We start from the raw sequence: 13,286 nt of genomic DNA, 5'->3' as shown, positions 1-13,286 counted from the left end.
CGAAGGCTCTCATCCTGCTGGGGAACTTCAACCACCCTGACATCTGCTGGAAAAGTAGCACAGCAAGCTGTAAGCAATCCCGGAGACTCCTTAAGATAACTTCTTAAGCCAGGTAATAGACAGCCCCAGCAGAGGGTATATTATACTGGACCTGTTGGTCACCAGTGCAAATGAGCTAGTCAGTGATGCCAAGATTGGAGGCAGCGTGGGCTGCAGTGATCGTGCATGGTGGAGTTCACAGTGGTGAGGGATGTGGGCCAGGGGATGAGTAAAGTCAGGCCTGTGCAGTTTAGGAAAGCAAACTTCCAGCTCTTGAAGGAGTTAGTCAATAGGACCCCTTGGGAAACTTCCGTCAGGCACAAGGGAGCAGAAGAGAGCTGGCAGATCTTTAAGGATGCTTTCCGTAGACTGCAAAAGCTCTCGGTTGATCCCCAGGTGCATGAAATGAGGAAAGGAAGGCAAGAGTCCAGCATGGCTGAGTCGAGACTTGCTGGTCAAACTAAAGGGCAAGAAGGAACTGCACAGGCAGTGGAAGGAGGGAGAGGTATCCTGAGAAGAGGAAAGGGACGCTGCCTGGTTGTGTAGGGATGGGGTCAGGAAGGCCAAGGCGCAGCTGGAGCCGAGCTTGGCGAAGGGATGCAAAGAATAATAAGAAGGGTTTCTCCAGGCATGTCAGCCCGAAGAGGAAGGTCAAGGAAAGCGTCTGTCCCGTGATGAGCAAGACTGGCAAACTGGTAACAACGGAAAAGGACAAGGCTGAGGTACTCAACACCTTTTTTGCCTCAGTCTTCACTGGCAACCTCTCTCCCTACACTTCTCGAGTGGATGGACCACAAGACAGGGACGGGGGAAGGAAAGTCCTTCCTCCTGTGAGAGAAGATCAGGTTTGAGACCATGTGAGGAACCCGAACATACCTAAGACTATGGAACCTGATGAGATGCATCCTAGAATCCTGAGGGAATTGTCCGATGCAGCTGGCAAGCCACTCCTCATGATATTTGAAAAGTCATGGCAGCCAGGTGAAGTCCCTGGTGACTTGAAAAAGGGAAACATTGCCCCCATTTTTAAAAAGGGTAGCAAGGAGGACCCTGGGAGCTCCCGACCTGTCAGCCTCACCTCTGTTCTTGTGAAAATCGTGGAACAGATTCTCCTAGAAGCTGTGCTATGCCACATGGAGGACAGGGATGTGATTGGAGACAGCCAGCATGGCTTCACCAAGGGCAAGTCTTGCCTGACCAACCTAGTGGCCTTCTATGAGGGAGTGACTAGATCAGCGGACAAGGGAAGAGCTGTGAATTTCATGTATCCACACTTTTGTAAAGCACTTGACGCAGTCCCCCACAACATCTTTCTCTCCATATTGGAGAGATATAGTTTTGCTGGGTGGACTGTTTGGTGGATGAGGAATTGTCTGGTACCATCCAGAGAGCAGTGGTCGATGGCTCAATGTCCAGGCAGAGATGGGTGACAAGCAGTGTCCCTCAGGGGTCTGTACGGGGACGAGTCCTGTTCAATATGTTCATCAATGACATAGTGGGATTGAGCGTACCCTCAGCAAGTTTGCAGATGACACCAAGCTGAGTGGTGCAGTTGAGACACCTGAGGGATGGGATGCTACTTGGAGGGACCTGGACAAGTTTGAGAAGTGGGCCAATGTGAACCTCATGAGGTTCAACAAGGCCAAGTGCAGGGTCCCGCACATGGGATGGGGCAAACCCCGGTATCAATATGGGCTGGGAAATGAAGGGATAGAGAGTAGCCCTGCCAAGTAGGACTTGGGTGGACTGGTGGATGAAAAGCTGGTCATGAGCTGGCAATGTGCACTAGCAGCCCAGAAAGCCAACTGTATCCTGGGCTACGTTAGGAGAAGCATGGCCAGCAGGTCAAGGGAGGTGATTCTGCCCCTCTGCTGCTCTGTGGAGAGATCCCACCTGGAGTACTGTGTCCAGCTGTGCAGTCCTCAGCACAGGAAAGACACGGACCTGTTGGAGTCGGTCCAGAGGAGGGCCACAGAAATAATCTGAGGGCTGGAGCACCTCTCCTGTATGGAAAGGCTGAAATAGGGATAGTTGGTGTTCACCCTGGAGAAGAGAAGGCTCCAGGGAGACCTTATTGCCACCTTTCAGTACTTAAAGAGGTCTTATAAGAAAAATGGGGACAAACTTTTTAGCAGGGCCTGTTGCGATAGGACAAGGGGTAATAGTTTTAAACTAAAGGAGGGTCGACTTAGGCGAGATATAAGAAAGAAATTTTTCACTCTGAAGGTGGTGAAACACTGGCACGGGTTGCTCTGAGAGGTGGCAGATGCCTCATCCCTGGAAACATTCAAGGTCAGATTGGATGAGTCTCTGAGCAGCCTGATCTAGTTGAAGATGTCCCTGCTCATTGCAGGGGAGATTGGACAGATGACATTTAGAGGTCCCTCCCAACCCATACTATTCTATGATTCTATGAAATCTTTATGATTCCTTCTATATTATCCCATAATTTGTATTTCTTCATTAGCTAAGGCCATTTTTCGTCATGTTCAATTTTTGACTACTCATCAGACAAAGCAGAGGAAGCCCTGTTCAGAATAGTATTTTTGATCAGCAAAAATTATGCCATGCTGTTATTAAAAGAACTGCAAAAATGAAATCTTCTAGTTTTGTGCACCTGGGCAAAGAACGTGTTTGATTTGGCACAAGGCATTTAAAATAACCGCATGATTCAGAAGTAGCAAAAACACAGCTACAAGCCAATTATACAGATCAGGGCACAAACTAGAAATGAAATTTGAGACTTATGTCACAGGGTGTAAAATATTATGGAGCTCTTCACCTCTTGCAATTAAAACTTCAGTCTGTACCTTGAAGGGTATCAGCATCAAGCTATACTTCACCACAACATCTTAGAAAATCTTAGCCCAAAGTGGTATTTTGCAGTTATAAGCAACTCGAAAAAACTTTGGAATAAAAAGTCATGGGGCACATTAAGCGCTATGGCAGTATTTGCAGTCATGAAGTCAGTCATGCTGACTTGTACGCCAAAGCAATTAGCTGTACTTTGAATTCAGTATGAGTGTTTTCCTGAGTGAGGACCAACTGCAGCTCTGTGGTTAAAAGAAGCTGATTTTAACTTCATAAATAACTATCTTTAGTGTAATTTTGCTTCTATTGGGGAATTCCAACTAGAAGAAAAGCCCCAATGATTTTTATGTGTTTTTATAAATATAAATATACATATATAAATGTAGAGTATGCTTCAATTTAAATTGCTAGCAGTATTTCTCTGTGGATTATTTTTAGGTTATAAAATCTGAAACCTTTAAATTCAAAAGTCTGAATTAAGGAAAGGTTAAGACTTCATTCTGCTTGTTTCCAGTTGTTGCATCCAGATTAAACAGTCATACCAGAGCTGAAGAAGTGGTTAGCAGACTGAATACAACCTAGAAAACCTGAGAACAGGTAATGCAACAGGTGCCCGTAGTGATAAGAAAACAGTACTTACATAAGGAGCAGTACAGTACACACAGCCTGACAGACTGATGGGTACTGCATACCCAGTGCTGAAGAAACACGGCACCTCACACAACTCCGAGAGTTGTGTAAACTTGCTAGAGTGTTATATATCCCATTTTCATGTGTCTCCATCTACATGATTACTTGGGGGGTCAACTTTCATTACAGCTAAATTATGTAATCCCTTCTACAGACAAGGGTAATTGAGTTTCCCACAGAAGATTTTTTAAATTTTTTTCTGTTTACACATGCACCCATTCTGTGCAGTATCCATCCGTATATTATTGTCTCTTAAGTGACTTGTTCATCCTCTGGACTGTGTGTTCTCTAACAACCTGGCCATTTTTGGACTGTATATTTCCTAAGATTAACCTGGTCATTTGTGGATTATATATTTTCCTAGATAACCTGGTAAACTGTGGACATCGTGATACATTTTTCTTCTTCAGATGCAGACCAATGTTCTTTTAAGAGACTATCTTACTGATGCTTTTCCAGATGCGGTGCGTGATAGCTCTAATTCAGTCTTGCTTATGCAAGAGGACCCAGGTATCTCATGGCCTGTGGAAATTCAGGTCACCCGTCAACATAAAAAGTAACTTTCAAATTACTTGTTACTAACATCTTAATGTGTATCTACTTATGATAGCAGTTATTGAACAGGTTACCTTAAAATTATTTTAATTCACAGAATCACAGAATGGTTCAGGTTGGAAGGGGCCTTAAAGATCATTTAGTTCCAACCCCCCTGCCATGGGCAGGGACACCTCCCACTAGACCAGGCTGCTCAAAGCCCCATCCAGCCTGGCCTTGAACACTTCCAGGGATGGGGCATTGACAACTTCCCTGGGCAACCTGTGCCAGTGCCTCACTACCCTTACAGTAAAGAACTTCTTCCTGATATCTAATCTAAATCTCCCCTCTTTCAGTTTGAGGCTGTTACCCCATGTCCTATCATTACACTCCCTGATAAAGAGTCCCTCCCCATCCTTCCTGTAGCCGCCTTCAGATACTGGAACACACTTTCTGGAAGAATACCTTGTTCATTGTATATTGTAGGGTGGATTTTATTCAGTTTCTTGTGCTGCTGTTGTTTGACATCATGGATGCTTCCATCTGGGGCTTGAAATCGCTCGGCTGAGGAGAACTTTCACAAGAACCCTTGCAACGGTGCTGTGAGGCAGACAGTTACCTTGTCACCCATCTCCCTCACAGACCCTGCTATGATCTCATTCTGTGGTCTTTCAATATCGTTACCCGCTTGTTTTTCCTCGATAATTTGGGTGAAGAAGGTGCCACCCCGTATAAGAGAGCATCCCAGTCTCAATCTGGCTTCCACGTTAGTCTGCTATTCCCATTTCCTACATGTACATTCCCCTCACGCCTGCTTTAGGGCTTCCATACCCCTAAGAAGCGGCTGGGATCCGCCGGCGAACGGGCCCACAGGCCACCAGCCGTGGAGAAGGAGAGGACATGCAGCCACCCTCCTCTCCCAAACGCGACCGGTGTCCGGCGATGGGCTCCTCAGCGCCGCCCCATGCCGGTGTTCACCGGGGGGAGGACGGGACGTGCACCAGGCCACAGCGGCCTGGCTGTGGGGGGGACAACCGGGGCGATGGAGTCGGCACGGCCCGAACGCACAGCGGGCGGCGGGGGCCCGGGGCGGCCTCCCCTCACCCCCGTCCCGCACCGCGCTTGCGGTGCGGGACGGGGGTGAGGGGAGGCCGCCCCGGGCCCCCGCCGGCGAGCGGCGGCGTTATCCGGGCTCCCCGCCGGAAGCCGCCGTTGGGGAAGGCGGGGCGGGGCCGCGTCCTTCCCGCCGAGCCCTAACGACGGCGCGGAGAGGTGGGGACGGGGCCGGCGGGGTTCTCGGCGGGGAGGGCACCTCCGGGTGTGTGGTGGGGGGGCCGCGGCGGTGAGGCACGGGCACCCGTTAGACCCCTCCGGTCCTCGCCCGCGGCGACGGAGGTCGTCGCTGGGGTTTGGGGGTGCGGCGGAGGCCCCGCGTCCTGAGGTGCCGCCGGGCCTGAGGGTCCCCGCCGGCTGCCGGGTACGGCCTCTGGGCCACGGGTGCTGTCGGCGCTGAAGCGCGGGGCATCTGTGGTGCCAGAGTGGCGAAGTCATGCTGCTGCTTTGATGTTTTTGTTTTTGTTTTTTTTCCAGCTTGTGTAAAATTTGTGATCTACGTGAATGAACGTGTTTCCCAGGGAAGCTGTGGATGCCCCATCCCTGGAAGTGTTCAAGGCCAGGCTGGATGAGGCTTTGCGCGGCCTGGTCTAGTGGGAGGTGTCCCTGCCCATGGCAGGGGGGTCGGAACCGGGTGATCTTTAAAGTCCCTTCCAACCCACACCATTCTATTATTCTATGAAAATCTGGTGATTTTTTCAGCTGAAGCAACTGCTGGTGAGCTTTTCTAGCTTCCAGTGCAGATGTGTTAGTTACATTTGACTTTGTATGTTTTAAAGTAGTACATCTTAAGGCCGTGGTTAGATTTTTTCTGAGCAGTCTCAATCACAGAACAGTTTGGATTGGACCTTAAAGATCATCTAGTTCCAACCCCCCTGCCATGGGCAGGGACACCTTCCATTAGATCAGGCTGCTCAAAGCCCCATCCAGCCTGGCCTTGAACACTTCCAGGGATGGGGCATTGACAACTTCTCCAGGCAACGTGTCTCACTACCCTCACAGTAAAAAAATCTCTTGTTTATATCTAATCTAAATCAATGGCCTTGCTAAAGTTAGTTAAGCATATTCAGAAGTTCAAGAAGAAAATATGATGCAAGTTTTGTGGTAACACCCATCAAGTGTATTAGCTCCTCAAACCAACACTGCCTGCACTGTTTTGTTTAGTTATGGGAGTCCTATGAGCCCTTCCATGCCATTTGAATACTTTTTTTCATAAGTGAAATAGCATGCTTTTTGGAGTATATCCGTTTGTGTGCTAGTAAACTAAACTGTTGATACATATTTTAACAGAGAAAGTTTGCATATTCAAAATCATTAGCATTCCCAGAAAACATGCTTTAGATATTATTTTTTTACCCTCTATGTGGCTTCAGAGTAGTTTCAGGAAATTTTAAAAGTGCAGAATGATGTGTATGTGACAGAGTACATTTTGATTATGTTTTCAGACTAAGATTTTTTTTCACTGCAGCTATTCAGTGTTACGTAGGCTTGGTGAATTCTATTCTTGAGGTGAAAAACCAGATTTTTTTTTTTGTCTACTGTTCATTATGAGGTGTAGGTTGCAATAAAGCTTGAAGGGTGGTATGAAGAACCAGTTCTCAGTGTTCAGAGCCACATCTTAATGTGAAAATTGCGCACAATTGGTAGAGGTATAGTCTCCCATACCCTGATATGTTGAGTACAATACTACAAATATCCTGTCAGGATTGTTCTTCTGTCATGTAAGGTTGGAGTTTTTAGTTTGCAAGCTACTAATAATTTAAAGGGCCTTAACATGTGCCTAGCAATTGTACTGCAGGCTTGTCTTTGCTTTGAAAATAAGGTCTCCACTGTTTTCTCAGTTGAGATGGAAAGAAAGCAGTGTCACTTTCTCTGGGAGAGTGAGTGAGAGTTGTATGGTGGTTATGTGTTTTAGGGCTTATGAACATGTGTAACAAGGTGAATTCTGATGGGTAGATCTTAAAAATCACAAATTATACATCTAGGTATTCTTTATTAATAAACCAAAGCAAACTGTTAACCTTCATTGTACTTTTCTTCCTATATTACTTGATTTTGAAGATACTTCGGAATAACTGCATGTTTGAATATAAAGCAGTATGATAACCCTGGAAACCAGTTGGTATGCTTTTCTGTAAAAAAAATAAAATTAAAAATTTAGAAATAATAGGTTTATTCTTGCTGCATGTTCTGTTAAAATTATAGTTTGAGGCAGAAATGCATTTTTTTCTTTTCCATATTTCTGATGCAGATTATTAGCTATTGGAATGAACAAAATCAGTTTATAGTTAATATATTCCACCAAGTACTTCTGTGTTCATTCCAACAGAAACAGATTGTGGCAAACGCATGGCTGCGAGCCAGAGATGGTAAAGATGGGTCCAGGCTAGTTTCTTGTGTTGGACTTTAGTATGATGTCCATCTGCTGTGGAGTCCAAAAGCAAACCTTCACGGCTCATTAATCGTGACTGTTGAATAGAGCTTATTCTTCGTGTTACCTTGCTTTAATTAATGGAAAGAACTCATTTATGAGTTTACTATTCAACTTGAAGTAAATCTTGGTGTTTTTTTAAGGTCTACGTTATAAATATGTTATCTGTATTGATTTCTTTTTCTCAGTAATACTAAATCAGTGAGTTTCTTCTAAAGCTGAGCTGTCATTCAATTTAATGTTCCTCCAGTATACCCCTACATATTGTTGATACGTCTAATACAATAAAAATACATTCAAGTAGAAAGTTCCAGGTTTATGAAACAGAAGATTTGCTATGTTAAAGGCTGCTGTTAGACAGCAAACCTTGGATATTGACCTCTTTAAATCATAGTACCTGCATTTATCTCCTTTAGCATTATTTGGAAGAGAAATGGAGTTTGTGATCCTCTTAGGAGAACACATGTATGGGACCAATCTACACAAATGTAATATTTTATATTGACATCCTTCTGAAAACCCTGGCAGTGGATATTCTACAAAATATTTTTCTTTTTTTTTGTCTGTAATATTCAAGCTTAGAGGACTAGCAGCACAATTTTCTTTGTTGACTGAAACTGGTGTCAGATTATAGTTGTTGGTAATTGTTCACATGACATAGCAGTAACACTGTTGGCTAACCATGAGTGTTAACAAATGATTCTTTTATTACATTGGCAAATAAACTAAAGCAGGTCTCTGTTACAGGTTTTAATGTTTTTTTGATATGGAGAAGAGTAATCTTTGAAGCTTGTCAAGTAAAAGTTGAAGATGATGTTCATTCTCCAGAGTTTATAGACTTAAAAAGCTGCATATTGGACATCATGAGTTTGTCCTCTCCAGTCAGCTACGCTGTCATGGAAGCTAAATGGTGAGCTCCACGTTTGTATTTTTAAGTCTAGTAACATGGTACATTGTTTTATTTTCTAGATCTCTGCAATTAGGTAATTCAGAGTGAAGAAGAACTGGATATGGTGTCATACATGCAAGCTGTGCCATGTCAATATAGTCATTAGATGAAAAGATTTCCTTGAAGGCATGCATACTGGCCATCCAATGTGCAAGAATTCTCACATAAGAGAGATAGGGGGTATGTGACTTAGAGATAGGGGGAGTTCCTGTATGCAGTTAGAAACACTGGCCTGGAGTTACAGAATGGTTTTCTGCATTAGCTGAGGTGGTAGAGGTCAGCTTTAAGTCTTGCACGTGGCTCGTATTTTTTATAACCTGATAGGTGGTTTATACTTTGGCACAATTAAAGCAAGATTTAATTAATTCTGTTTATCTTAGCTGTGGGAGCTATTTGTCACTATTTAAAGTCTGATTATACAAAACTAACAATTATATAGGAACAGCAAAATTCCACAAATATGACCTTTGATCAGGAAATCAGACTGTAGACTACTCCTTCAGCTGGGGAAGTTTAGCAAAATTTCACTGCTAGGTAATAAATGAAAGAGAATTTCTCTCTGTTACAAAATTACTCTACATTTTCTGCCAGATGCCAGAAGAAAAGCTAGAGAAAAACTGCTTTTCTGCAGTGTTTATGTTCCCTGTTACTAGCTGATTTGTGAAGTGAATGTGAATTTAAAGTTTTTGAATTACAAAAGTCATTCTGCAATGTAGAACTCAAAAGCTATTTCGCCTGCTTATATGATTTCTTGAATAATCTTGAAGTACCACTAAAAATGGTGTCTTAGGTAGAAGTTGTAGTTGGTAAAATCTGTATTTTAGTTCAAGACCAATGATCAATGAACTACTAATATATGAAAATAGAAGTGCAAAACATTCTCTGATTCCTGTTAGACTGCAAATGATACATGCTGTGAAACTTTCCAACATTTTGTGTGTTTTTGTCTATGATTTAAGCTTCCAAGAGCTTTATGCTTGTAGCACTTCAACTTATAATACAAATGTGGATGGAAGAAGTTCCTACAATAGGTATTATGGAGCTTTCATAAAGTACTGCATGTGCTGATGACACTGTGATAACTCAAGAAAATATCGCAGAAATAAGAATTCTTAAGGCCAACCTCTGTTTTATTTGAAAACATTTAAGGAGATAAGATAATGAAGTAGTTAACATACTAATATTCCCTCGGAGTTTTTTTTTTTTTTTAAGTAGCTGATTCAATTTGATTCTATACTAAGAACAAAAATAGGGTTTTCTGCTTTATATTTTTAATTTTTCAGTCATGGCATTGTGAGTTTAGAAGCTGTGCACAAAATGGTATTTTGAAAAGGTGTTTAATGCTTTTTTCCCCGGTAGTTACTGTTGTCCTGTTGTGTCTTAATGCTTTTATGCACATTTTTCATTTTTATAATGTCCCTAATTTGCTATTACTTTTGGTATTTTGTAACTTGTTCGTGGTTTGTTTTTTCTTGTTTTTTTTTCCTCCACTGGTCCCGTTAAGCAGAACAGCTAATCACAGAGTTAAATTTTCCTCGGAGTAAGTTTTATTGTATAGATATCTCCATTGTGCTCTTTTTTTTTCCTGGATAATTAATAGAGGAGTTGGAAGGAACAGTTTTCTTGAAAACTGATTGCCATACAAACCAGGGTCACTTATTTAAAGATTTAAAGGTGTTTTTTTATTTACTTTACAAAAAATATTCATTCCCTTTCTTGCATTCAGTGTGCAGTATTCAGTATTAAATATCACCAGGTTTAAAGAAGCAAAACGACCTCTCAGCTGCCTGCAAACTAACAAAATGTCCACACTTTCCATAAACCTTGTTTCTTTGCCCTGGTCCTCTCCAGTTTTCAGTTTGGATTCTGCTTTTCTCCCTAACGTGTGCTTTGCTAGCTTTGGTGCTGTCTGGCCTTTAGCCATCTTTAGTTGAGATTGATATATCTTGCATCATCTCTGAATAAGATGACTTGCCTTTCCTTCATCTCTGTTTTCCCCAGCCATGCAAAAATAAAGGTCTCCCAGACCTAATATATGATGTCCACAAACAAGCTTTTATACAGCTTACAGATGCCTCAGCTGTTCAGATCCTTCTTATTTCTTGATTTCCATATCTTCTTATTGCGGTAGCTAAGAGTTGCATAAAATAACAATATGTGATTTTACCTACCTTGTTGCTGATATTTTGCCCTTTGAGTCATGTTGGTTCCTTTGGGTACGTCTCCCGTAGTAAACACTGAAAGGTAATAATGTGCCTGTGGTTTTCTTGTCATACATGCAGGTTTTAATGATCCTTATCTCCTACATTTATTAAATATATAAAATGTGTTAAGTACATGGCACCCTGTGGAACAATTACCGATGACATACAACTATTCTCACCTCATGGATGAAGTCCATCTTGGTTTTAAATGGAAATAGACTTAGTATTTAATAAATTCTAAAATATTTATAGGCTCCAGCTAAAAAACTGAATTTTCATCCTTTGTTATTGCTAATGCCTTTAAACGCACCACTTAATCTAAATTAATGTTCCCTTTGTTGATGACATTTGTGTCTTTTTTGCTAGACAACTTATGTGAGAAAACATATTATCAGGTGGAGTCCTAAGTTGTGGAAAGTGTTAATGGTGCCTATGAACAAACCTAGGGGTAAAGTGATAATTTTTTATTTAGAAAAAAACAAATTATTAAATTTACAACCTAGTTGCCATTACTGAAACCTGGTGGGAACAGTTCCATGACTGGAGTGTGGGTACTGATGACTACAGGCTGTTCAGAAAGGACAGGCTAGGAAGGAGGGGTGGAGGCATTGCCCTCTACATCAAGAAATAGATAAGAGCATGAAGAGCTGTCTCTGAAGAATAGCCATGAGCAGGTTGGAAGCCAATGGGTAAGAACTGGAGACTGAGGCAACAAAGGGAACCTTGTGGTTGGTGTCTACTACAGGCTGCCCTATCAGGGGGAGCCTGTTGATAAAGCCCTCCTTACTCCAGCTACCTGAGGCATCACGCTCAAAGGCTCTCATCCTGCTGGGGGACTTCAACCACCCTGACATCTGCTGGAAAAGTAGCACAGCAAGCTGTAAGCAATCCCGGAGACTCCTTAAGATAACTTCTTAAGCCAGGTAATAGACAGCCCCAGCAGAGGGTATATTATACTGGACCTGTTGGTCACCAATGCAAATGAGCTAGTCAGTGATGCCAAGATTGGAGGCAGCGTGGGCTGCAGTGATCGTGCATGGTGGAGTTCACAGTGGTGAGGGATGTGGGCCAGGGGATGAGTAAAGTCAGGCCTGTGCAGTTTAGGAAAGCAAACTTCCAGCTCTTGAAGGAGTTAGTCAATAGGACCCCTTGGGAAACTGCCGTCAGGCACAAGGGAGCAGAAGAGAGCTGGCAGATCTTTAAGGATGCTTTCCGTAGACTGCAAAAGCTCTCGATCGATCCCCAGGTGCATGAAATGAGGAAAGGAAGGCAAGAGTCCAGCATGGCTGAGTCGAGACTTGCTGGTCAAACTAAAGGGCAAGAAGGAACTGCACAGGCAGTGGAAGGAGGGAGAGGTATCCTGAGAAGAGGAAAGGGACGCTGCCTGGTTGTGTAGGGATGGGGTCAGGAAGGCCAAGGCGCAGCTGGAGCTGAGCTTGGCGAAGGGATGCGAAGAATAATAAGAAGGGTTTCTCCAGGCATGTCAGCCCGAAGGGGAAGGTCAAGGAAAGCGTCTGTCCCGTGATGAGCAAGACTGGCAAACTGGTAACAACGGAAAAGGACAAGGCTGAGGTACTCAACACCTTTTTTGCCTCAGTCTTCACTGGCAACCTCTCTCCCTACACTTCTCGAGTGGATGGACCACAAGACAGGGACTGGGGAAGGAAAGTCCTTCCTCCTGTGAGAGAAGATCAGGTTTGAGACCACGTGAGGAACCCGAACATACCTAAGACTATGGAACCTGATGAGATGCATCCTAGAATCCTGAGGGAATTGTCCGATGCAGTTGGCAAGCCACTCCTCATGATATTTGAAAAGTCATGGCAGCCAGGTGAAGTCCCTGGTGACTTGAAAAAGGGAAACATTGCCCCCATTTTTAAAAAGGGTAGCAAGGAGGACCCTGGGAGCTTCCGACCTGTTAGCCTCACCTCTGTTCTTGTGAAAATCGTGGAACAGATTCTCCTAGAAGCTGTGCTATGCCACATGGAGGACAGGGATGTGATTGGAGACAGCCAGCATGGCTTCACCAAGGGCAAGTCTTGCCTGACCAACCTAGTGGCCTTCTATGAGGGAGTGACTAGATCAGCGGACAAGGGAAGAGCTGTGAATTTCATGTATCCACACTTTTGTAAAGCACTTGACGCAGTCCCCCACAACATCTTTCTCTCCATATTGGAGAGATATAGTTTTGCTGGGTGGACTGTTTGGTGGATGAGGAATTGTCTGGTACCATCCAGAGAGCAGTGGTCGATGGCTCAATGTCCAGGCAGAGATGGGTGACAAGCAGTGTCCCTCAGGGGTCTGTACGGGGACGAGTCCTGTTCAATATGTTCATCAATGACATAGTGGGATTGAGCGTACCCTCAGCAAGTTTGCAGATGACACCAAGCTGAGTGGTGCAGTTGAGACACCTGAGGGATGGGATGCTACTTGGAGGGACCTGGACAAGTTTGAGAAGTGGGCCAATGTGAACCTCATGAGGTTCAACAAGGCCAAGTGCAGGGTCCCGCACATG

The 13,286-nt window shown here is 43.8% G+C and overlaps 1 protein-coding gene across 5 annotated transcripts in view; it reads left to right on the top strand.

The window, feature by feature from the left end:
• Positions 1–5,303: 5,303 nt before the first annotated feature.
• CCDC171 (coiled-coil domain containing 171) overlaps positions 5,304–13,286 on the top strand; it is a 153,702-nt gene continuing 145,719 nt past the window's right edge. For 4 of the 5 annotated variants that reach the window (XM_063320553.1, XM_063320554.1, XM_063320550.1 and 1 more), the window contains exons 1-2: positions 5,304–5,346; positions 8,366–8,528. In XM_063320553.1, the coding sequence (XP_063176623.1) occupies positions 8,482–8,528 (47 nt within the window). In that variant the 5' untranslated portion in view covers positions 5,304–5,346; positions 8,366–8,481. Of the gene's footprint in view, positions 5,347–7,189; positions 7,310–8,365; positions 8,529–13,286 lie in introns of those variants that run through there. The other variant, XM_063320552.1, reaches the window with a different exon arrangement.

Source organism: Chroicocephalus ridibundus, chromosome Z, assembly GCF_963924245.1.
Source record: "Chroicocephalus ridibundus chromosome Z, bChrRid1.1, whole genome shotgun sequence".
Taxonomy (NCBI): Eukaryota; Metazoa; Chordata; class Aves; order Charadriiformes; family Laridae; genus Chroicocephalus; species Chroicocephalus ridibundus.
The sequence above is the reverse complement of the archived record's forward strand: the minus strand, read 5'-3'. Positions and strand labels throughout refer to the sequence as shown.